This window comes from Trachurus trachurus, assembly GCF_905171665.1.
Source record: "Trachurus trachurus genome assembly, chromosome: 2".
Taxonomy (NCBI): domain Eukaryota; kingdom Metazoa; phylum Chordata; class Actinopteri; order Carangiformes; family Carangidae; genus Trachurus; species Trachurus trachurus.
In genome coordinates this window covers 14,568,791-14,594,010 of record NC_139914.1, presented here as the reverse complement: position 1 = coordinate 14,594,010, position 25,220 = coordinate 14,568,791, and the positions used below count along the sequence as shown (strand labels likewise).

The following is a 25,220-nucleotide window of genomic DNA, read 5'->3' as shown; positions in this document are numbered from 1 at the left end:
TAGAGAAGGATAAAATCAAACATTGTTATTTTATTGAGAAACAGGAAGTGGAGAATAAGAATATAGAACGTAAAATAAAACAGATGCAAATCTACATTTGGCTTCAAGTGTTAGGTACAAAGTTTAAAACCCAATACTGCTATCAGAGTTTTACATTGATATAATGCAACACATTAACTCCTGCTGGTCGTTAATAAAAAACACTGAGGTTGGTCATGTTAAAATAAAATAAAAATAAAGTCTCTCTACACACACACAGACTCTAGAAAGTGACAGCAACATGAAGATTTGTCTATGCAGTCATTTATACTGTATATTCTACAAACATCTGGTGAAAAGTTTGGTAATATATCATATTATTTAAAGGGATACACCAACATTTTTTTTTCCGTGTCTTGCCTCACTCCCGAGTCCATGACCAGCAGATAGACACCATCCTTTCCACTGTGCGTGCAGTAACAAGGGAGATAGAGCCGTATCACCCGTAATTAGCTTAGCTCAAACACTGGAAGTGTATGGGTAGTGTTAGCCTGCCTCCACCTAAAGTCGCTAATTAGCTTAGCTCAAACACTGGAAGTGTATGGGTAGTGTTAGCCTGCCTCCACCTAAAGTCATCAGAGAAACTCTTCAGCAACTCTAAACGGACCGATCTTCATCTCAGAGCTGACAAAACTCTCCGGTAAGGCATCTTGAGCGGTCAAATGCCGCTAACGGGACCAGATCGGTCAAAACGGAGGGTTCAAGCAAAGACGCTTTATTTTGGTTCAAGCTAGCTACATCGAGGGTAGGTTAGCTTCCTATTTCAAAGTAAAAGCACTATTGTATGTAAAGGGCAACGGGTGTTTTATTTTGTGAAAGTAACCGGAAGTGTGTTGGTCACAACAGCTAGCTTGAGTAGCGCCGAATTCGTCCCAACAAAATTGTAAACAGCTGGTATTTAGACAAATTAACGACACACTGCTGATCTAAACGGCTACTTTCTCACCTAAACATGTTTGAAATGTTGATAAAGTGATATATTTACAGAGTTTAGAGCTAAAATGAAATCAGCTTCTGACTGCTGATTTCAGCTCAGGTAGGAGGCAGGCTAACACTACCCATACACTTCCAGTGTTTGAGCTAAGCTAATTAGCGACTTTAGGTAGGAGGCAGGCTAACACTACCTATACACTTCCAGTGTTTGAGCTAAGCTAATTAGCGACTTTAGGTGGAGGCAGGCTAACACTACCTATACACTTCCAGTGTTTGAGCTAAGCTAATTAGCGACTTTAGGTAGGAGGCAGGCTAACACTACCTATACACTTCCAGTGTTTGAGCTAAGCTAATTACGGCGATACGGCTCTATCTCCCTTGTTACTGCACGCACAGTTGAAAGGATGGTGTCTATCTGCTGGTCATGGACTCGGGAGTGAGGCAAGACACAAAAAAATTTTTTTTGGCGTATCCCTTTAAATCAGGTATTTTTAATTTAATTTGTAGGAAACTGGTGCTAGCTCAGGTCTTGCCTGATTGATGGGGCTCATCAGCACCAACGCAATAATATAAAAAATACAAACATATGCTTTTGGCTAGTGTTAAATTAAACACAGACTTAGCAGCATCTGGTATAAGGCATCAGCTTCACTATGGGATGTTGGTTGTGGTATATAGATATGTTTTTTGAATGGGATTTTGGTAAAATACCTCAAATTAGGTCTGTGGTTTACAAAAGCTTCAGCGAGTTTCAGATTTTGTTTTACAACATAAAACACGCCAGTAAATACCCTACTGGTGGATTTTGTAGCTTTTACGTGTGGTAAAAAAAGGCGTGTAGTAGCTAGTCCGTAGTAGCCTAACGTTAGCTTTTTACTTCTGGACATCGCATTAAGTTCAGATACGGTAGAAAATGAGTTTACATGTGAAGATTATCTCACTGAACTAAATTTTATAGTGCGTATCTTTGCGCCTCACCTGGTAAAGAGCGTACCGTATAGACTTAGTCCTAACTTAGACCTAACCTCTTTGATCTTCCTCTTTTTCTTTTGCAATAAAGTTTTTTTTTATGCTGCATTTTACATTGTTATATACGTAGCCTAGTTTATTTTTTTTATTTTTTGACCTTTAAAGGGATAGTAGCATTTTTTTTAAAAGTGGTGTTGTATGAAACGGGCCGCGAAAATAGGCCGTTTCTTTGGGTCTGTTCACAACACTGTATGTTGTAAATCTCTGGGCAGGGCTATTATGGGCTGGCGTTGCTAACGGGAGGAGTGCAGAGAGTCTTCTACTGCAATTAAAGTACTTAGGGGCTATTTGGAGATCATACAACCCCACTTTAAAAAAAAAATGCTACTATCCCTTTAACCTTCTACTAAGTAAGCTACTGTAAGTCTAATGTCAGTAACACCTAGATAGCTTTTTATACTGTTCTAATCTATGTTTTATGATTATGTTTCAGTGTTTTATTGTGTAGTATCTTGGAGCCCAGATCTCCAAATGTACTCTTAAAATAAAGTTTTACATATTTACTTAATGTGCTTTTTTCTTTTCTTTTCATAGTAATATCTTCCTACTTTGATAGTTGCATGTGTACAGATTTTCTATGCAAGTGAGTCCCTGGTTTGACTCCTGGCAAGTTCAAGTGTAAAGAAACATTTTTATTTCCTCACTGTACTGATCCCAAAATAGAAAATAAATAAACTGGCTCCAGTGTTAAAGGTGAAGTGCAAATGTTAGCGCGCGGCGGGGATGTGCGGCGCTAATGATTGTTCACATATACGTACTGCAGAATATCTGCAAGCTTCATTTAGCTGGTGGTTTGTTATTAATATAACAACTCACCAGCAGGGGGCAGCACTTTCTTTACTGCCTGAAGAGCTTTTATTGTGAAAGGGCTCTGACTGCTACACCTCTTTTCCACAGGAAAGAGATGTGCATGTGTTTTACAGTAATAACATAAAAATGTTAAACGCTGCTGCTGCTGTGTCTTAAGCAGCTTCTACCTTCTACTGTGACGACTCAGGCTTCGGTACTTCATCATGTTCTATCGCCGACCGGCGTCGTGGAGTCAGATTCCTGTTCCCCGTTGGCCAGGACTTCCTGTTTGGAGCGCCGCCGGCTGAAGACCAGTTTGCAAATCCCCGCGACCAGGAAGACCGCGGAGATGACGGCGAAGTATCCGCCGTAGATGAGGAACTGCAGGAGGAACGGCGGGAAAACCATCAATCAAATCTGCATTATACCCAGGGGGCAAAGCAAAACAACAGACAGGGAGCGTTGTAAAAGGTTTGACACCAGAAATGATCTGTAGGAACTTGAAGGATTAAAACCTGGTGGACAACCTGGTCAACTAGCTGCTGGAAAGCTACAGGGGCCAAAACCCCTTTCTGGGCTCATTCTGCTGGAGAAATGATGTAAATGCAAATATTTAGGTACTACAATGGCATAAATAGTCATACAACTATAACATTTGGCAGAGAGTATCTTGACCCATAGGGGGAGGCAGGAAAAAAAGATTCTGGGGTTTGTTGCAACTCGATTTTAAGATATCACCCTCAACATCCCAAAAAAGACCAAAAAAAGTACTGTTCGCCTGACAAATTCTCATGAAAGTTATGATTTTTCAGCACTTTATGGAGAATATCTATGCCTAACATGTATATAGAAAAGTTCCTTAATTCATAAGCTTCCATTTGAGTCCAAGATAGCCTTTCTATCTCCAAAGCCCCACTTGCTGTGGCCAACGGTCTTCTCTATCTCTCTGTTCACTTTGGGGAGACCAGAAATAGAATGTTTTCTGATCATGACAGTTAACATGTAGTTTTTGTAATAGGTGTTGCATTGTTTGGAGGCAGCCTGTAGCTTTCCAGTAGCTAGTAGAAAGGCTATCTGGGACTCAAATGGAAGCTTATGAATTAAGGAAGTTTTCTATATACATGTTAGGCATAGATATAGATATATGTTGAGGGTGATCTCTTAAAATCGAGTTGCAACAAACCCCAGAATCTTTTTTTCCTGCCTCCCCCTATGTGTCAAGATACTCTCTGCCAAATCTTATAGTTGTATGACTATTTATGCCATTGTAGTAGCTAAATATTTGCATTTACATCATTTCTCCAACAGAATGACCCCAGAAAGGGGTTTTGGCCCCTGTAGCTTTCCAGCAGCTAGTTGACCAGGTTGTCCACCCAGGTTTTAATCCTTCAAGGTCCTACAGATCATTTCTGGTGTCAAACCTTTTACAACGCTCCGTGTCTGTTTTTCAAAAAACTGGGATTTTGCCCCCTGGGTAATATGTGTGCGTTACAGAGGGTTTAGGTGTTGTAGGTCAGCTCACCTGTGTGAAGACGTCCAGGCCGAGGCCGGCCGAGTCCACCACCACCACGGTGAGCAGCGACTGCAGCGCCAGAGCTACGAAGGTGTTGACTCCAAACACCAGAGCGTAGCGCTGCATGTTGAGACTGGCTGCAATCTGAAACCTAAACATGACAGATGTGTAACTACAAAGCTGAAAGAGCAGTGTAGTGAGGCCGCGCTGCAGCCTTGACTTTGGTGTTAGTTTTGCTTGTCGGACGGTGACTCAGCAGTTTTCCCCCACACACACACACACAACAACATGACAGATGCACTCGGCCTTCAGATATTTAGACATCAGTGAGTGGTTGCCACAGTTTGCACTGCAGTTAGACAACTTCCCTTTCCCGCGGCCTGTCAAAGCATCTTGGAAATGCAATATGTTATAAACACTGCTGTTAAAGGGATAGTTCACCCAAAAAAAAGTTTAACAATTCTAGAAAAAAAATTTAAATGCTGTTATAGTAGCTTTATTTAAATAAGTGAGTCTTTCCACAGAACTGCTGCCTTTGTACTCACGTCGCCACGGTGATGAGCAGCATGTACGTGGCTCTGAAGACGACGTAGCAGCTGTAACACACCCAGATGTCCTGGACCGAGTCCATGAGGAACAGGCAGGCGGCCATCAGCACCGAGAACAGGCACAGGGCCACTTCCCCCCAGGAGGACCAGGACACGGGCAGGTGGCCCCCCAGCAGAGAGGCCAGGGCCCCTAGGGACCAGCAGGACACAACAACACACAACAATACACAACAACCGTTAATACTGAGACACCAGGGCCCCTAGGGACCAGCAACAATACACAACAATACACATACACACAACAACCGTTAACACTGTTCATACAGTCAGAGACTTTCTGGAGTCTGAGTTTTATACGACTGACAGGATCAACGACTTTTCCTGTTTGAACTCCACAGAGCCAGGAAGGTTATTTCTAGAGGTGGGAAAGAAATCTCATTTTCTAAGGTTCAAAATTTAAGGAAGAGGATTAGGGCAGATGTTCTGATTTTTTTCACAGAATTCTGAGAAAAAAGTAAAAACTCTGCCCTAATCCTCTTCCTTAAATAAATAAATAAATATAAAGTCAGAATTCTGATATTAAAGTCAGAATTTTGAGAAAAAAGTTTTTCTTTTGGTTAAAAAGAAAATCTCCTAGACCGTCCCTGGAGCTCTGGAGATTTTTTTTTCTCTCAGAATTCTGAGAAAAAAGTCAGAACTCGCCTTTTTTTCCCACAGCGGCCCTAATCCTCTTCCGTAAAAATTGATTCATAAACATAAAACCTAAAGTCTTGGTTTACCGTCATGTAGCCGGTGACCTGTCTTGAAGCGTTTGAACACGTTTCATTTGTTTCATTTTAAATGCAGTTATTATTACTGAAGTTTAAAAATTAGCCCAATGCAAAATTAAAGTGTCTAAAGTCTTACTTGTTATAACTTTTTTTGTTCATAGATTTCTTCTTTTTTCATGTTTATATGTGTTTTCTAAAACCTTGTGAAATGATATTGGGCTAAGTTCATTCTTGTATGTAGTATTTTAGTCCATGTTTTCTGGGATACTATAAACAATTTTCAAATTGGATCAAATCATTTTGAGTCGTGACTCAAAGAATTGGAATCATAGATTTCCTGAGCCGCGCCTCCTTAGTTACTTCATCTTACAGTTTCTCCTCACCCAGCAGCGTGGACAGAGTCTCCACGTAGCCGTTGTAGATGTCGTATTCCTGCGACGGCCGTATCTTCTCCCACAGCGGCTGGGCGTAGTTGACCACCTGGAAGTATCCGCAGGTGGCCAGAGCCCACCACAGGGACCAGGCCAGCAGGGGGCGACACCTGTAGCACTGCAGGAAGTCCTCCCACAGCGCCCACAACACCTCCGCTAGACCAGCACGGTGGCCTTCTGCCTCAGAGGTCACCGACGTCTGGACCTGGAGGGAAAACAATCAACCCTTTGTCAAGTCCTCCACGGTTACTGTTGCTAGGTTGGACAAACAGTGGTCACGGAAGGGTTAACTCCCATTGGAAACCATTGAAAATTAGGCAGATTTAAATTGCTTGTAAGGAAAATCTGAATTAACTTATACATCAGTCCGTGAAAGAAGACAGACGTGGCTAAAGAGCGGTTCAACGGGCATTACCTGACTTTTCCGAAAAGTGGAGAAAAATCATTGTTTTGGTCACTCACTAGCGATGCTAGTTAATGTTAGCTACAAGCTAATGCTCTGCCGATCTCCTGTTTCTCCTCGTCAAACTTCACAAAGTTCAAAAGACATTAGCAACGGTAATGTTACGTTTGCTAGATAACTTTGAAGGTTAAAGTAATATGTAGTTAACTGTATAAACATAGGCTAAGTAGCCTATATAGGCTATAAACATATATGTTTACTGATGTCCTTTGTTTGGGGAATGGGATAAAATGACTCTGGGAATACGTTCCAGATATTGTGAGTCGTTATTACAGGAACCTCAGGAACATTTTAACCATATTGAAAAATTATAAAGTAGTTTTTGCCGAAAAAATTGCTGTCTACCTATATCTCGTTTCATAGGGTTTCATCCCAGGGTTGTCCAACCATATACCCCTTTCCCACTGGTCAAAAAACCAGTTTAAACCCGCTAACAATCGGCTTTTGGTGGCAGTGGGAAAGGCACCGAGCCGCGTCGATGCGGTCAAACAACTCGGCAAGTGACCCGGGTTAAAATCGGCTTTCATCGGCTCGGCTCTGCTCGGCTTGCAGTGGGAACGCCACACTCGATCACACTCCGCGGCGGCGATGTTTCTTGCACCGCGGATGAAAGCGGGGCTGGTTTATCCCCCAGTGGGGGGGTCAGACTCGGCTCATTTTGGTCAATGGGAAAGGGGCCAAATGCCGATTGTTAGCGGGTCGACCCGCGTTTAAAAAACCTGCGTCGACCCGCTAATTTTAGTGGGAAAACGGCTTTAGAACGCTGCGCAACACGTGACATGGGGAGAAGCGCTCTGATTGGGGGATCAGCAGACCAATCAGAAGGCCAACAAAGGGTCAATTGACAAGGTTTTTTTACGTACAACTTGATGCCTGTGGGTTGAACATCTGCCAAACATCTGGTCACTCACCGTGGGAGCTTCCTGGCTGCTGTGAGGCACTTTGCTTTCGGCGTCCTCTCCAGTCTTCTCTATGAGGGGAGTGCTGCTACGTCGGCTCTCCTCCTTCTCTATGCTGCTGCGTTGGGTCTCCATTGGCCCGTTGGTCCTGTGGAAGAACAAGCTCTTCCTGGGCATGGGCAGGAACCAGGGGGCCACGAAGGCCAAAGAGACCGACGTCAGAGTGGCGATGACGAGGTGCAGCAGCAGGACGCGGGGCGAGGCGAGCAGCAGCTGGCCCATCAGAGACCCGGCGGCCGATCCCAACAGAGTGACGCTGCGACAGTAACTGGTCACCTTCTTGTAGTGTTGGGGGTCTACCACGCTGTAGATGTAGGAGTAGTAGGCCACGTCCGAGGCCGTGGCCAGGCCGAAGAAGAACTCCATCAGCTGCATGGCGAGCACGCCCCGCGCCCGCAGCAGCACGGCGTAGGTGACCAGCAGGCTGGCGGCCTGCAGCAGCAGCACCGGCTTGTAGCGGAGGTAGTCGGTGGCCAGGAAGACGGGGAACAGCAGCACCAGGTAGGAATACGTCCATACGGGGTAGATCTCACTCACCACCTGGAGGGAAGGACCAGGATCAGAGGATGAGACAGCAGGAAGTAGAAATAACCTTCACCTACACCTTCTAATTCAACACTTGGGCCACCACTGGCTTTGTTGTTTTAAAAGGGATACGCCAACATTTTTTTTTCGTGTCTTGCCTCACTCCCGAGTCCATGAGCAGCAGATAGACACCATCCTTTCGACTGTGCATGCAGTAACAAGGGAGATAGAGCCGTATCGCTGTAATTAGCTTAGCTCAAACACTGGAAGAACTTTGAAGGGCTGGAAAAAATTATATTATAGTGAACAATGGAACTGTGTATTTTTTTTCAGGTAAAACCTCTTTTAGGCCGTGAAAATAGGCCGTTTCTTTGGGTCTGTTCACAACACTGTATGTTGTAAATCTCTGGGCAGGGCTATTATGGGCTGGCGTTGCTAACGGGAGGAGTGCAGAGAGTCTTCTACTGCAATTAAAGTACTTAGGGGCTATTTGGAGATCATACAACCACACTTAAAAAAAAAATGCTACTATCCCTTTAAAGTGTGACTTCCTGCCTGGTTTAAACTTTCTGGAATCCCTCAACTCAAAAATTGACTTGCGATATGGTTTTGTTTAGATGATCCAGTTTTCCTGGATGTACAATGGAAAACTTGTTCCTCTGTATTGATTTTCTACAGGAAGTTAATTCTGGACTGATCAGTCCCGTTCAAACAGAAAGATTTATTCAGGCTTGTTCTGATGGAAGCAAACGATGGAAGTAATTACACGAGGATTAACCAGAAATTCCAAAGGGATCGGACCAGTTTTTCATGGGGGATTTAACCATCTGGTCCAGACTCACAAACCAGTCTTAGAAAAGGACCGAGCCATTCACACAACCTGAGTTAGCTATCCACTCTGCTGAGAGAAGGCTGCAGCCAAAACTCATCCAAGTTTCAGAAGAATCCGCCCTGGCAAACAGATCCCATTTGTTTTTAAAGGTAAAGGTTTATATTGACCAAATCTGTCCAAATCAAAACAGAAGCAGTTTCCCATCAGACTGTCATCTAACTGGTTTCTTTACTTTACAAGGAAGTCCCACTGAGATAAAGAAAACCCAGTCTATCATGACCAGGCTTCAGACTAACGTTTTTCAGGGCACAATGGCCCCTAATTTAACATTTTAGGAGCAAGCAGAACATTTATGGGCAGAAATCGACTTGCAAAGCAAATATTCACATTTCCTTTTCATTATTGATCCTCACACACATTGGGCTTCCCACCTGTAGCCTACTGACAGATACCAGATTCTCTGACTTGCCCATTCCATGTTGCACCAGTGTTGGCAAAAAAAAAGACAAATTTACTGGTTGCGCAAGTAGATGAAAGATTTACTTTCACTGTCTCAACTTTTAGGGGCAGTCTGGACTGACCTGCATGAGGGAAATCTGAACCTATCATATCATATCATGGCCCAAAGAGGGACTGTAATAACAGTGCACAACTGCTAAAACACTGTGAACGCACCTTGTTTTACCTCATATGACTCAACAGTAACTGCAGAGAGCAGCTACAGTAAAAACAACAGAGAGCTCAGAGAAAGCTGCAAAAATTCAGATTTTTATCCGAATGCAACAGAGAGGAAATAAAAGGAAATCCTCCTTTAATCAACTTGAGTCTAAATCTGTTAAATACAGATCAGAGTTGTGTAGCCTAATGCACTAACAATGAAACGTCTCTATTTAACTAATGTTTGAACACACTATTATGAGTGAATAGAATCTTTTCTTACCCCTTCATTATTTTAATCTTGATCAAATTATTATTCAAAAGGTTGAACTTTAATATCTTATTTCAAAATGTCCCAGAACTCTGTTTGTTATTCAGTTGTTTCGGTCGTTACTACACTCACAAACACATTCTGAAATATTTCTTAGTATAATAAACATGCTCATTTTTTCGTTTATTCATTTACTTCCTTATTCCATTTTTCTCCCCTCTTTTTTTTATTTTTTTTTTTTACTTTATATACCCTCTTGAATACTACAAAATGTACCTTTATATTACGTTTACGTTTAAACATGGGTTGAAACAAAAGTGGTTATTTAAATTAACTTGTTCACTCCTACAGACCTTTTTTTTTTTTTTTTTTCAAAGCTTTATCTCAAATTCACAATGTCAAACATTACAATTGGAACTCATTTGCACTACTACAGACCTGCACGTGAAGGTCACCTGTCAGGGACTGATGCTCGCGAGCTCACTTTAATAAATGCGTCATCGTTGTGTCACCGTTACTACACAAATACACACAACTACACACACATAGCGACTTGAATAGTTGTGTTAGTTGTGTTACAGCCCCAGCAGAGGAGGAAATCCAACATGTTACAATGATGCAAGTTTTCGTGTGTGTCGTCTAGTGTGTGTGTGTGTGTGTGTGTGTGTGTGTGTGTGTGTGTGTGTGTGTGTGTGTGTGTGTGTGTGTGTGTGTGTGTGGTAACAGACCTGAGCCTCGGTCAGGTTATGGTCTGGTCCCAGGAGGAAGGCGGTGATGAAGGGCTCGAGCGGCCGCAGGTTGGAGAAGAAGCCGTAGACACAGAGCAGGAGGGTCGGCCGCAGCATGGACATGATGACCCACAACACACACACACACTGACACACACAGACACGAGCTGTGTGGACTGACATCGCTGTGAACAGACTTCTTCTATGGAGACCGGAGAGGCAGCGGAGCCTCGAACACACTACCGACACCAGGCGGTGTGAGAGCGGAACTGCAGATTAGATGATGATGATTAGATTAGATAGCATTTCTTTCTTTCCTTATTTTTTGCTGATTTTAAATGCTCCTACGTTTTTTTTTGTTTGTTAAATAAAACAAACATTTAGGCTATATTAAAATTATTTGGTAAAAAAAAAAAAATAGAAGAAAAAAATGGAAAAAAAACAGTTTCTTCATAATTTTCTCCTTTTTTCCAGGAGATAAAAATCTGGATTTATACAGCAGTTGCCAATTTTAGTTGTATTTGCTCTATGGTTTCTTCATTTGAACCCTTATAGGTAGAAGTTGTCTGAGTGGCTTTTTTATTTATTTATTTATTATATTTTTGGGCATTTTTGCCTTTATTTGACAGCACATAGTAGAGATAGACAGGAAAGGGGGAGGCAGAGAGAGGGGGAATGACATGCAGGAAAGGTCTGCCTGCAACGGGATTCGAACCGGGGACACCTGCGTTGAGGACTAGTCTGTAGCTTCTACATGGGGCGGCGGCACGCACCGCCGCTGAGTGGCTCTTTAAAGAGGAACTATGCAAGATTTTTAACTAAGGGCAGTGTTTTTCAACCTTGGGGTCGGGACCCCCCGTGGGGTCGCCTGAAATGTTTAGGAATTGATGAAAAAAATTACTGATAAGAATATTTAACGAACTAACTAATTATTATTCTTTTTAAAATTATGATTAACAAATTCACGTAGGCTACAGTCCTATTAAAGACACAGGTAAGACAGTTTCCCTTCTCAACCAGAGAAGCTAGCTAGGCTACTACATCTTACATTGTGTTGCTTTAACTATGATACATTTTTACCTTAATCAAACAGTTTCAGAGTGATGGTTAAATAAATGACTTGTAACTTATCCACCGCTCTGTGGATTTCTTTCTTGCCGGCTTTGTTGAAAACAAATGCACATGGCCGGGAGGAGGGTTAGCAAAACAGTGGAAAAGTGACCGGCCTTGCATAGTTCCCCTTTAAAGGCCGATATGATAATGATAGTTGGGAGCAGGGAAAAGCTGATAAATAAATAAATACACAAATATCATTCTGTTTTACAATATTTGGGAAATTCTTTATTGATAAATGTGTAGTTTAAAATGTTGAGGTGTTACCACGGAGCAGGTTTATATATCTGGACACTGGAGCAAGAGGCAGTACAGACTGAATACTTATAATCCCACCAACAGACGACGACATAGTAAGAAGAGCTAGAATCACTGAAGGTCATGCTTTATTTATTTAGTGAAGAATTGTCAGTAAAAGGTCGACGTAATGATCGTAAAAACAGCCCAAAGTGTCGTTGAAAGTTGATTACTCTGTTTAGTGAAAGAGTTGCGGACGGTACGCACGGCCAACTTTAAATACGTCTTAGCAGGGCCGTATAGGGGAGAAAGGTGATGGTAACTCTAGGGGCCCAGCGCCCAGTGGGGCCCATAAAAAACCCCAGTAGTCTAATCTTTGTATGACTGATTTATTCTGCGTAAGACCCTGACTAATACTCATAGTACACTGTAAAAACTCAACATCTTTCCAATAATATTTGTCTTATTTCTTGTCCAAATGTCTCATTTCTAGTCAAAACTAATCTCTTTCCACTGAAAATAAGACTCATCACCTAAAAATTAACTTGTTTTTAGATCATTTTCACTTGTTTCAAACAAATTTTCACTTGAAATAAGTAGAAAAATCTGCCAGTGAAAGTAAGTTTTTTGTGCTTGTAATAAGGAAGAAAAACTTGTTCCACTATCAGATTTTTTCTACTTATTTCAAGTGAAAATCTGCTTAAAAGGAGTAAAAAGTGTCTAAAAACAAGCTGCTTTTAATGTGATGAGTCTTATTTTAAGTAGAATGAGATTTGTTTTGACTAGAAATGACATTTTGACTAGAAATAAGACAAATATTCTTGGTAAGATACTTGAGTTTTTGCAGTGTAATGCTGCATTAGCATCAAAACAAAAAAAAAAAAGTTATGGGGAGGGGCCCACTTTAGTATTCTTTAAGGGGGCCCAGAATTCCTAGCAACGGCCCTGCTTCTTAGAGACAGTTAGTGACGTAGTGGCTCGTAAAGGCATGAGAGAAAAACCTTCCAAGATGGGAAAAACTGCCCACGATTGAAGTCAAACACAAACACAAAAACTGTACGCCAACCGAGAACCGAGGGTGTGCGACGGGGCCGAAAAACATCTACACATTCAGAGAAGAAAGTTGTAAAGTTTTAAGACAAACCGGCAGAAAGAGCAACGATGAGTTTCAGCCATGATGATTCCTTTGCATGGGAGCGATAATAATAACCACTGGGAACGAACGCAAAGCTCTTCTGGAGTTCTGAAATGCCTTAGAAAGTAGCAAGGTACGTTACATTAGCTACCGAATTTTATATCTGAACGTCAATTATAGTTGTACAATGAACTGTTAGATGCGTTTAGCAGCTGAAGCGCTACAGAAAACCAAGTATTGGACTTACATTCATCATTTAGACACATCAGAATTAATGCCAACATAAAAAAAAAACACGTAATGCTTGAATTTCCGTGTTGCACTGTAAAAACTAAAAATCTTACCAAGAATATTTGTCTTATTTCTAGTCAAAATGTTATTTATAGTCAAAACTAATCTCTTTCCACTTAAAATAAGACTCATAACATTAAAAAGTAGCTTGTTTTTAGACACTTTTTTACTTTTTTCAAGCAGATTTTCACTTGAAATAAGTAGAAAAATCTGATAGTGGATCAAGTTTTTCTTTCTTATCACAAGCAGAAAAATCTTGCTTTGACTGGCAGATTTTTCTACTTATTTCAATTGAAAATTTGTTTGAAACAAGTGAAAACTGTCTAAAAAAGTTAATTTTTAGGCGATGAGTCTTATTTTAAGTGGAAAGAGATTAGTTTTGACTAAAATTGAGACATTTTGACAAGAAAGTTTTTGCAGTGTGGCGCTTTGCACGACCAGGGTTAATAAAGTTTTGTCAAATTTGATGAAGCAGAGAAGCGGTGCGGAATGTGGTGAGTTTTATAATCGTCTTAACAAAAGGACTTTGTGAGAGTTCACCACACCGTGGTCACAACATTTAACCCTACGGAGAAACGGCAGTCGGGCTTTTGGGGAACGCAACCTTGTCTGCAGTCGTACGCCAGAGTCAAAGGAGATAGATCAGTTCTATCTGGCTGGTTAGTCTCTCACAAACAAGCTACTTACACATATATCCCACTGTGTTGTTTTTACATTTCTCTTTTTTCTCTAGGTTAAAGGGATAGTAGCATTTTTTTTTAAAGTGTGGTTGTATGATCTCCAAATAGCCCCTAAGTACTTTAATTGCAGTAGAAGACTCTCTGCACTCCTCCCGTTAGCAACGCCAGCCCATAATAGCCCTGCCCAGAGATTTACAACATACAGTGTTGTGAACAGACCCAAAGAAACGGCCTATTTTCACGGCCTAAAAGAGGTTTTACCTGAAAAAAGGCGAACAATGGAACTGTGTATGTTTTTCCAGGTAAAACCTCTTTTAGGCCGTGAAAATAGGCCGTTTCTTTGGGTCTGTTCACAACACTGTATGTTGTAAATCTCTGGGCAGGGCTATTATGGGCTGGCGTTGCTAACGGGAGGAGTGCAGAGAGTCTTCTACTGCAATTAAAGTACTTAGGGGCTATTTGTAGATCATACAACCACACTTTAAAAAAAAAATGCTACTATCCCTTTAAATAAATAGACACAACGTGAACTCATCTCAAACCTCTCTGACTCTGGGTTTCATGGAAACAAGCCTGTTTCCTAAAGCCACCGTTTCTTTAACAGACAATCACAGTCACACACCTTTAACACCCCCCCCCCCCCGTTCCCAAGTCCTGCACTCGCGCAGCAAAGTGTCTCATAGTAACACAAACTCTCCTGGAACCAGAGCAGACCGGACAGAAGCTCCGATCTCGTCCCGTGTTGGAGCAGAAGCGGTGCACCGGCCGGCGAAGAAGCTACATGGTGAAGTGTCTCGTGTAGTCGTATTCTATCGTGGGAATGACCGCCTGAACGAACTTGAGGAAAATCAGAAGATACCTGGAAGTCGAGAGTTAAGGAAAAGACATGGGATGCACAGGGGGAAGACGCAACATCTGCATTGTCACAAACTGGCAGACAGGATTGGTTGGTTAGGTCCAAATAAAAACTGTAAAAAAAATTATATTATAGTGAACAATGGAACTGTGTATTTTTTTTCAGGTAAAACCTCTTTTAGGCCGTGAAAATAGGCCGTTTCTTTGGGTCTGTTCACAACAATGTATGTTGTAAATCTCTGGGCAGGGCTATTATGGGCTGGCGTTGCTAACGGGAGGAGTGCAGAGAGTCTTCTACTGCAATCAAAGTATTTAGGGGCTATTTGGAGATCATACAACCCCACTTTAAAAAAAATGTTACTATCCCTTTAAAGGGACATTGTGTAACTTCTCCTGTTATCTATTCACGAAAATCGATTATTTCGTTCAAAAGTCTGTTTTTCATTCATCAGTAATCAGTGATGCTGCATTCACCTGCAGTTGGGCAGACAGCCGTCGGTAACAAACCAGATGTCATTTTAGTCATAGAAGTCCAGAGAAAGCCGGTAAAACGTGGGACAGGTAAACAATACGACATCGCCATGACAACATATTGTCACGTGTATTGTTTTGTTGTGCTGACGGACCACTAGTCTGCTGTCTGCCCAATTTCAGGTGAATGCAGCATGAAAAATACCATTGAGTTGCTTGCGATATACAACCGCCAACGCTAGATGGGAGGAATTCCTATACGCAATGTCCCTTTAAGGATTGCTTTGAATTTCAGAACTACTTCATCACCCTTAAAGTCTCATTAAGTCATAAATCAGTTCTGCTGAATCACTGCTTTACAATGATTCAACACAGCTGGAAGGTCGTGTCCCAGTTTCAGGGTGTTTCGTGTGTAAAAGGGAAAGTTAACTATAATGATGATGAATGAACTGACACTGTTGGATTGAAGTTTTTGCCTATGTGAGCAGAAACTGAACAGAAGCTGCTGAGCCGCTGTAACAGTAAAACAGGATGAACAGGAAGGACCTGGAGGAAAACATGGGCCACTTCCTAGTTTCTGCCACAAAGGAGAATCAGAACAGGAAAAACTGGATCTAAATCCTCTCTTCCTTCACAATAAAGCGCATTGTTACCCACACACGCTGTGAAAGGATACATATGGACGCCGAGCTCTCCTCCTCCTTCTGCCACCGTCTCGATGATCTTTTTCATCACTTCGGCATGCCTGGAAGTAAAAGTGAGATCACAGAGCTTCTTATCATCCACTCACAGAAGCTTTGGATAAAGGGATACGCCAACATTTTTTTTTTGAGGCAAGACACGAAAAAAAAAAAATGTTGGCGTATCCCTTTAACACCCCTTAAAGGGATAGTTCAACATTTTGGCAAATTGGCCCATTGCCATAATCCCTATAGTCATAGCAGTAGGTTTGTTACCTTTAATTGTCGGAGCAAGCTATTTTTAGAACGGCGGAGCAGAGCCGTGAGCTGCTCAGAGCTACGCTACGGAGGCTGATGGGATTTCTTGGTTTCCCTCATCAAACTCATCAAATACACAATCCAACAACTCCACAACGCTCTGGTGGACAAGTTGTGAGCTGCACATTCACCACACTATGAGATAATAACACAACGTTACCACACAGAGTTGTTTTAGAGGGAAATTCATGCTAAAACACTGATGCACGTTGCCTTCAGGGACAGTTTTTCATCAAGCAGTCTCTGTATATACCTCGAAAACAACTACATAGCGTAGCTCTGAGCAGCTCGCCACTCGGCTCGGCCATTATAAAAATATCTTGCACCGACAATTAGAGGTAACAAACCTATTCCTAAAACTATAGGGATTATGGCAATGGGCCAATTTGCTAAAACGTTAAACATGGGTTAATTAACATGATTGATTGACGGTAAAGTTCTCTTCTATGACAAGTCCTGGTCTTACCTGCAGGGGTGGACCGAGCACATGGCAGGTGGAGGGAGGTGGGGGTGGTTTTCTATGGTGACCGTCTTCTTCACGTGGTCCTGGCTGATGTCCTCGTACATCTGCTCTACGGTCAGCGGCTGTCTGTCCTGGAGACACCACATGGGCTTTAGTTCTACCAACATCCAGATGTTTACACAACATGTCCTACAGCAGTGCTTCTCAAACTTTTTTTACACCGCGGACCCCATTGGACAAAATTTTGAAGCAAAAACGGGAAATACACAAATATTTGTTCTAAGACTGAAGAACATTACTTTTTTAGTCAATGTACGTTCAAATTAGGGCCAATGGCGTGAATTTTTGCAAATATTGTCGAGAATTTTCTGGAAAAAAATGTTAAAATTTTTTCCAAAAAAGTTGAAAAAATTTCAAAAAGAATAAATAAAAAAAAGTTAAAAATTTTCTAGAAAAAAGTGGTAAAATTTCTGTAAATAACAATTCTAGAAAAAAGTGGTGAAATTTCTCAAAAAAGGTCAAATTTATCAAAAAAAAGTTTTTAAAAAATTCTAGAAGAAACGTGTAAAATTTCTCAAAAAAGTAAAAAAAAAAAATTTATAGAAAAAGTGGTAACATTTGAAAAAAAAAAAAGTAAAGTAAAAGAAATAATAATTAAAGAAAAAACTTCTAGAAAAAAGTGGTAAAATTTCTGTAAATAACAATTCTAGAAAAAAGTGGTGACATTTCTCAAAAAAAGGGCAAATTACTCAAAAAAAAGTTTTTAAAAAATTCGAGAAGAAACGTGTAAAATTTCTCAAAAAAGAATTCTAGAAAAAGTGGTAACATTAAAAAAAAAAAAAAAGTAAAGTAAAAAAATTATAATTAAAAAAGAAAAAACTTCTAGAAAAAAAGTGGTGACATTTCTCAAAAAAGGTCAAATTTCTCAAAAAAAAAAGTTTTAAAAAAATTCTCAAAAAGTAAAGAAAATAAAAATTCTAGAAAAAAGTAAAAGAAAAAAATAATTAAAAAAGAAAAAAACTTATAGAAAAAAGTGGTAAAATTTCTAGAGAAAGTTGGGGACCCCCTTGAACCCTCTCAAGGCCCCCTCAGGGTCCCCGGACCCCACGTTGACCACCATTGTCCCACAGCTCCACTGCATCACTACCTCATCGTATCCGAAGAGCCAGAGTCTCGGGGTCTGGTAGTATTTGTCGTAGGTGATGTACAGGTCGTACGTTCTGGTCTGGAGGATCTGGTCTTCGTTCCCCGGCTCAACTTTGGCTTTGGTTTCTACGGTTTTCATGTCCAGCGTTGCCTAGAGACAAGACAGAGGTGTCAATCAACTATTATGGGCTGGACTCGTTGGTTTTACATCAGGTGATAAATGTGGAAGCTGAGAGCGTCCACCTCGTCGGTCTCCAGCAGGCCGCTCTCCTCGTACTCTGAAAGGACAACGCACACGGTCAGTTACTGTCACTTCTGTGTAACCATGGCAACATCATCAGGGCCGTTGTATAGGGGAGAAAGGTGGTGATAACTCTAGGGGCCCAACGCCCAGTGGGGCCCATAAAAAACCCCAGTAGTCTAATCTTTGTATGACTGATTTATTCTGCATAAGACCCTGACTAATACTCATAGTACACTGTAAAAACTCAACATCTTTCCAAGAATATTTGTCTTATTTCTTGTCCAAATGTCTCATTTCTAGTCAAAACTAATCTCTTTCCACTTAAAATAAGACTCACAACCTAAAAATTAACTTGTTTTTAGATCATTTTCACTTAAATTCACAATAAATAGAGAAATCTGCCAGTGAAAGTAAGTTTTTTGTGCTTGTAATAAGGAAGAAAAACTTGTTTTTCTACTTATTCCAAGTGAAAATCAGCTTGAAAGGAGTAAAAAGTGTCTAAAAACAAGCTACTTTTAATATGATGAGTCTTATTTTAAGTAGAATGAGATTTGTTTTGACTAGAAATGACATTTTGACTAGAAATAAGACAAATATTCTTGCTAAGATACTTGAGTTTTTGCAGTGTAATGCTGCATTAGCATCAAAACAAAGAAGGCTAAATAAAAAATGATAATACATACGTAGTTTAAGAAAAAAAAAAAAAGGAAAAGTTAGGGGGAGGGGCACTTTAGTATTCTTTAAGGGGGCCCAGAATTCCTAGCAACGGCCCTGGACATCATCGCCGCTATGACATCAGCACCTTCCATATCTGCTGCTTCTCCATCCTCGTCCTCGTCTTCATCGTTGTCGTCGTCACAGCGCGCTGCAGACGTGGCGTTCATGTTCTTGTCCTACGGGATTTCAGAATAAAAGCGGGATTTTATTACATCAACGAGAGACAGAAACCTAAAAAATAATAATAACTAGAAAAAGCATTTCCAAGAATGGAAATGGTGTGACTGCTGATAGCAACTGAACGCTGTTGCAGAATTAGCAAATAGTGCAAGCAGTGATCACCATGCAAATTTTTTACCAAGGTTGGAATCAAACCCACAACCTCATGGTCATTAGACTTCCACTCTGCCTCTAGGCCACGGTGCACACACAGTTAACACCAAGAAAGCTTGAGAGTCAAGCTTGAATGACTTAGAATGAAAATTTCTGTGAATTTCAGGCTGAGAGCAGCAGTTTCAACATGAAGCAAGTTATCAGAAGTCAACAGAGGACAACTGGGAAAATAATTCACTATAATTGTTGTTGAGGCAAGATTTGAACCAGCAACCTTCAGGTCTCCAGACCAGCAAGCTAACCACTAGGCTACAGACAGAGACAGTATGTGAAGGGTAAAGAAAACCTTTGATAAGAGGATCACTGGCTTCTGCTTAAAGAAAAAAGTAAGGAATCGTGGCAGAAAAAGTTAAATATTTTAAAAAGTATAAATAGTTAAAAAGAGAAAAGTAATGCCGATAAAGTTAAAAAAAAAAGCTGCACGTTTTGATATATGAATTGTTGAAATAGCACAACACCTAACACACTAACCATATGGCCACAGAGAACCTGAGTTACAATGAGCTTTATACTATGAGGAATCAAAGACTGTCCAATGACAGCTGAATAATTGGAATCAAAAGTCAAGCAATGATGTGAAATGACTGAGGCAGGAATCGAACCCATGACCATATGATCACTAAACCTTTACTCTGCCACTCGGCTACAGAGAGCACACTGCTTTCAAGACTGTTGTCATTCATTCTAATGTGATGATGTGCTGCAAACTGGTATGAGTAATCAAGGAGATAACAAACACCTGTGACCAATTGAAGGCGGGGGAGGAGAGCAGAATTCAACATAACATAACAAGAGTTCTTCCCTTGGATTCGAACCAGTGACCTTAGGGTTGGGAAGCGGCCACCATAACCCCTACACTACAGTGGAGTTGTCAAGAAGACTGTTGTCTGTTAATGATCTGCACACTGTCAACATCTAAAAAGTTAAATATTTGAAAAAGTATAAATAGTTAAAAAGAGAAAAGTAATGCCAATAAAGTCCAGAAAAAGCTGCACGTTTTGATATATGAATTGTTGAAATAGCACAAAGTATGAAGGACTAGAAGAAGACCGTAAAAAGGCGGAAGAAAATGGCCAAACAGAAGAACAATAGTGTGACTGCTTCAGCAGTCACACTAATGACTAAATATACCTTATTATTGTCCAGTGAGATTTCTTGTACAGCGTCTGTGACACCCAACACTCCTGTGGAAACACATTCAAATTAACTTTATTGCACCTCCAGCTATGCTAACAGCTCGTGTTTGTTTCCAATGCATGTGCTACAGCAAAAACTGGATTTCATATGAGTGTCAGTAAGCGTAATATTTTAGAAAATTACAACTTAAAGGGACACAACAATTTTTTTTTTCGTGTCTTGCCTCACTCCCGAGTCCATGACCAGCAGATAGACACCATCCTTTCTACTGTGCGTGCAGTAACAAGGGAGATAGAGCCGTATCGCCGTAATTAGCTTAGCTCAAACACTGGAAGTGTATGGGTAGTGTTAGCCTGCCTCCACCTAAAGTCGCTAATTAGCTTAGCTCAAACACTGGAAGTGTATGGGTAGTGTTAGCCTGCCTCCACCTAAAGTCGCTAATTAGCTTAGCTCAAACACTGGAAGTGTATGGGTAGTGTTAGCCTGCCTCCACCTAAAGTCACTAATTAGCTTAGCTCAAACACTGGAAGTGTATGGGTAGTGTTAGCCTGCCTCCACCTAAAGTCATCAGAGAAACTCTTCAGCAACTCTAAACGGACCGATCTTGGTCTCAGAGCTGACAAAACTCTCCGGTAAGGCATCTTGAGCGGTCAAATGCCGCTAACGGGACCAGATCGGTCAAAACGGAGGGTTCAAGCAAAGACGCTTTATTTTGGTTCAAGCTAGCTACATCGAGGGTAGGTTAGCTTCCTGTTTCAAAGTAAAAGCACAAATTCTATCGTCATGGTTTTCTGTATGTAAAGGGCAACGGGTGTTTTATTTTGTGAAAGTAACCGGAAGTGCGTTGGTCACAACGGCTAGCTTGAGTAGCGCCGAATTCGTCCGAACAAAATTGTAAACAGCTGGTATTTAGACAAATTAACGACACACTGCTGATCTAAACGGCTACTTTCTCTCCTAAACATGTTTGAAATGTTGATAAAGTGATATATTTACAGAGTTTAGAGCTAAAATGAAATCAGCTTCTGACTGCTGATTTCGGCTCAGGTAGGAGGCAGGCTAACACTACCCATACACTTCCAGTGTTTGAGCTAAGCTAATTAGCGACTTTAGGTGGAGGCAGGCTAACACTACCTATACACTTCCAGTGTTTGAGCTAAGCTAATTAGCAACTTTAGGTGGAGGCAGGCTAACACTACCCATACACTTCCAGTGTTTGAGCTAAGCTAATTAGCGACTTTAGGTGGAGGCAGGCTAACACTACCCATACACTTCCAGTGTTTGAGCTAAGCTAATTACGGCGATACGGCTCTATCTCCCTTGTTACTGCACGCACAGTCTAAAGGATGGTGTCTATCTGCTGGTCATGGACTCGGGAGTGAGGCAAGACACAAAAAAAATGTCGGCGTACCACTTTAAAATTCACTTAAACATCATTTGTACAAAGCTTTTCAACAGGTTTGTTCAGAGTGCATTACAAAAAGACTGATGGGCTGAAGACAAAAATGAAAAATCGAGAAGAAAAACTGAAAATGAGACGTTGCAGCTGTGTTGAGCGTCATCGTACCTGCGTTGTGGTACGTGTCGACCCAGCCCCCGTCGCCATCGTCCTCCTCTATGATGGCCTCCAGCTCGTCTGAATACTCCATCTGTTTACAGCGCTTGTAACAGGGAACTGTGGAGCACAGCCACACACACACATACATACACACACACACACACACACACACACACACACACAAATCACTGGTTATCCAAGGCAGCTTGTTGACCTCAAAACACATTTACAGGGAACTTGAAAAGAGGAAATGATCCTGAAAACAGAAGTTGTGCAGCACAGGATCATAGATCAAACCTTTAAATTATTAAGTTAAAAAGTGTCAAAAATCCCAACTTTTATATGGACGGTTACTACATTTTTAAAGACTGTGGTATCGCTATCATCCAACTTTTTAAATTTAAAAAAAAACATACTTCCTGTTAATTATTGCAACATAAAGGTTCTGGTGTAAATCAATGCATTTCCTCAATCTACTGTGTTTTTCCCCCATTGCAAAATAAAAAAAAATACTGATTAAATACAGTCCAATAAAGTAGAAGTAGAAGTTTTTACAGCCACCTAGCAACTTAATTTGCCCACCAGTGTTTTCAGACTGTAAATTATAACAGAATAGAAAGTCTCACCGTTGCGCGTCAGAAGGAACTGTTTATCCTGAGGCAGATACGGCTTCACCTTTAACTCCTCTCCTGAGGCCCTGAGGGCAGAAGCAAAACACATGTCAGCTTCTCTATAATTTAATGATGTGATTTTGGTATTTCCTCCCATCAGCAGGATGTGACACAATGCAGGAATTCGGGAATTTCATCATGAGGCCACATGGTCTTGAGTGTCATAAATGCCATTAAATGATTGGATGGGACAGGAAAATAACTCAAATTGTCTACAGACAATTACATATTCACTTAACATATATACAAGACATCTTTTAAGATACATCTGCTACCATGCATCAACTATCATATAACACAATCAATCAGTGAGTGAGTGGGTCATCATGTGACGACTGTGCTAATCACCAATCAGGCTTCCAATAGCTTATAATTATAAACACATATCAGCAGAGTTAGCTGACAAATTTTAATACTTTTATAAAACAATCAATTTGCTTAGATTTAACTGATTATCAAAATATAGCGCATCACACACCTCACTTTTGTTAAGAAAATAACTTATAGATTCACTATTGAGGACAAGATACCAGCATTAGTACCAATATAATGTGATGTAACACGCTGATTTCCAGGGCCGTTGTATCCACCTTTTTCCGAACGTCAAAAATGTGTGCTGGTTTTGCTCTTCCGGTGGAATTTTATGTTTACGTTTCCATGGTTTCAGTAGTCGCTGTAAATGCATGGATTTTTTTTCTTTTTTCAATGAAAATCTGTAAAACGCATGGATCATCACACCAGCTTTTAACAGTGGATATCACACAAATTGACATCCGTGTTAAAAGCCAGCGTTAATAGATCCATGTGTTTACCGTAACTATGACAACGACTGAAAACCATGGAAACGTAAACGTACAATTCCACCAAACCGGCAAAACTGGAAGCCGGTTTTGACCATAGATCATGTTCGGAAACTTGTGTATAGGGGAGAAAGGTGATGATAACTCTAGGGGCCCAGCGCCCAGTGGGGCCCATAAAAAACCCCAGTAGTCTAATCTTTGTATGACTGATTTATTCTGCGTAAGACCCTGACTGATACTCATAGTAATGCTGCATTAGCATCAAAACAAAGTAGGCTAAATAAAAAATGATAATACATACATGAAAGTGGAAAAGTCAGGGGGCCCCTTAAGTATTCTTTAAGGGGGCCCCAGAATTCCTAGCTACGGCCCTGCTGATTTCATAATATGTCACTCACCATTTCCATGTGGGGCAGTGGTGAACCAGGTGATCTCCAGCTGCTACAAACTGACACACACACACACAGAGGCCTGAACGTCAGCATTATACATTATATATTATATTATATTAAATATCAAATCAATATTTTGTGTAGTCTCACCTCCTCTGGTGTAATGACTCCTGTCTCTTTGAATTTAGATTCCTGAAATCAATAACAAGAGCAAAAAGTGAAGCCATGCAAAACTGGTGGGAATTTAAATATATTATTTAGCTGCTAATTGCTTTAGCTCATGTTGATATTAGAATAAAAGGGAGGAATGTGGTAAGAGCTGGTGTGTTTACGCCGCTTCACAGCAGCAGCCACCACCTACCAACATGCTAACAGTAACTTAGCTGCTGCAGAGAGAGAAGTTTCTTTACCTTCAGCACCGGGGTGAGGAACTCAGCAACACCCAGAGCTGTTCCCTTCACCGTGTTGATCACGTTCTGCATCTTCAACCGTCCAACGCTGCTGCTGCTTCACAAACCGTCCGCTCTTCTTTATTTATTTGGACATGTTACCTGCTCCCAGCATAGTAGACAGCCAGCGAGAGCGAGAACGGAGTCACATGATACGACTAGAGAGAAACACTTCCGGTGTCGGAACTCTCGCGAGAAGTCGTGAGGGTAAGGTGACAGAAACAGAAAAATGTGGAGGAGAGACAGCAGCAGCAGCTGGCTTCACTGACAATCCATTTTCTAAAGAAAAACAATACTATATCATCAATCTTATTATACAATTAGCCAAATGGCACATTCATAAATGTCGTTATACTAATCAAAAAACACTTTTTCTTATTTTTGAAAATGAAGCCAAACAATACATTAAGTCTATTAAAAAATCCAACAACATGAAAGCTATAAAAACTTTGAATTGATGTACACTTTACAATGTTTTTATATGAAAGCTTGTCTCTGCATTGTATTGTCTGTATTGAAACCCCTGGCGATGTTCTGTTGGTGTATTGAATTGTATTGCACCATGCTGACTTAATAAAGTTTCTAAAATAAAAAATAAAAATCAATTTACTAGGTAAATGGATTCCTCCAAATCTGGCAATGTTTTATTTTTTTTTCTTATTTTTAATGTCATTATTTGTACTGTCATTGTCATTTTTGTTTCCTTTTCTCATTCTCCCCCTGTCTGCTTTGTCCACCTCTATCTCTTTGTATAATGCATAATGTCAACATATGCTATTAGATAACTCTGTTATGCTTATCTCACGTCAATTAAAAAAAAACAAAAAAAAAAACACTCCAGGCTGTCTCTGGTCTCCCTAAAGGGGCGTGGCCGCGCAGAAACCCACGTGACATCATACAGGAAGCAGCTGACTCCTCATGGAAGGTCTTGGTTTATAAACCGTCTTTAGAGGACAGACAGCGGAGTTTATTTAACATTCAGC

General features: G+C 40.8%; 2 protein-coding genes across 3 annotated transcripts; both read right to left on the bottom strand.

Moving 5' to 3' along the window:
• Nucleotides 1-1,338: 1,338 nt before the first annotated feature.
• slc19a2 (solute carrier family 19 member 2) lies at nt 1,339-10,618 on the bottom strand. The gene is made up of 6 exons (XM_083989125.1): nt 10,488-10,618; nt 7,427-8,014; nt 6,005-6,257; nt 4,849-5,041; nt 4,313-4,454; nt 1,339-3,171 (listed from the first exon to the last, which is right to left on the bottom strand). Exons 1-6 carry the CDS (start codon nt 10,608-10,610, stop codon nt 3,013-3,015), a joined length of 1,458 nt encoding a protein of 485 aa, XP_083845251.1. The 5' UTR covers nt 10,611-10,618; the 3' UTR covers nt 1,339-3,012.
• atg3 (autophagy related 3) lies at nt 8,460-24,351 on the bottom strand. Of its 2 annotated transcripts, XR_014596023.1 has the most exons (13): nt 24,199-24,351; nt 23,939-23,980; nt 23,795-23,844; nt 22,552-22,622; nt 21,935-22,042; nt 20,362-20,414; nt 18,923-19,013; nt 18,120-18,154; nt 17,878-18,027; nt 16,734-16,861; nt 15,946-16,014; nt 14,422-14,802; nt 8,460-8,509 (listed from the first exon to the last, which is right to left on the bottom strand). XR_014596023.1 is itself a non-coding variant. In XM_083989228.1 (12 exons), exons 1-12 carry the CDS (start codon nt 24,268-24,270, stop codon nt 14,721-14,723), a joined length of 951 nt encoding a protein of 316 aa, XP_083845354.1. In that variant the 5' UTR covers nt 24,271-24,351; the 3' UTR covers nt 14,348-14,720. The 2 variants fall into 2 exon arrangements, 1 of the variants encoding a protein (XP_083845354.1); XM_083989228.1 differs by lacking the exon at nt 8,460-8,509 and having other exon boundaries at nt 14,348-14,802.
• Nucleotides 24,352-25,220: the final 869 nt, after the last annotated feature.

Excerpts from the sequence above, each read along its gene's own strand:
- slc19a2 (XM_083989125.1), bottom strand. The coding sequence starts at position 10,610 with ATGTCCATGCTGCGGCCGACCCTCCTGCTCTGTGTCTACGGCTTCTTC. Across the intron at positions 4,455-4,848 it reads CTGCTCATCACCGTGGCGAC|GTTTCAGATTGCAGCCAGTC; the intron begins GTGAGTACAAAG and ends TGTCATGTTTAG. Across the intron at positions 3,172-4,312 it reads GCCTGGACGTCTTCACACAG|TTCCTCATCTACGGCGGATA; the intron begins GTGAGCTGACCT and ends TTCCTCCTGCAG.
- atg3 (XM_083989228.1), bottom strand. The coding sequence starts at position 24,270 with ATGCAGAACGTGATCAACACGGTGAAGGGAACAGCTCTGGGTGTTGCT. Across the intron at positions 18,155-18,922 it reads AGAAGCAGCAGATATGGAAG|AGTACGAGGAGAGCGGCCTG; the intron begins GTGCTGATGTCA and ends TTGTCCTTTCAG. Across the intron at positions 16,862-17,877 it reads GGCTCTTCGGATACGATGAG|GACAGACAGCCGCTGACCGT; the intron begins GTAGTGATGCAG and ends TGGTGTCTCCAG.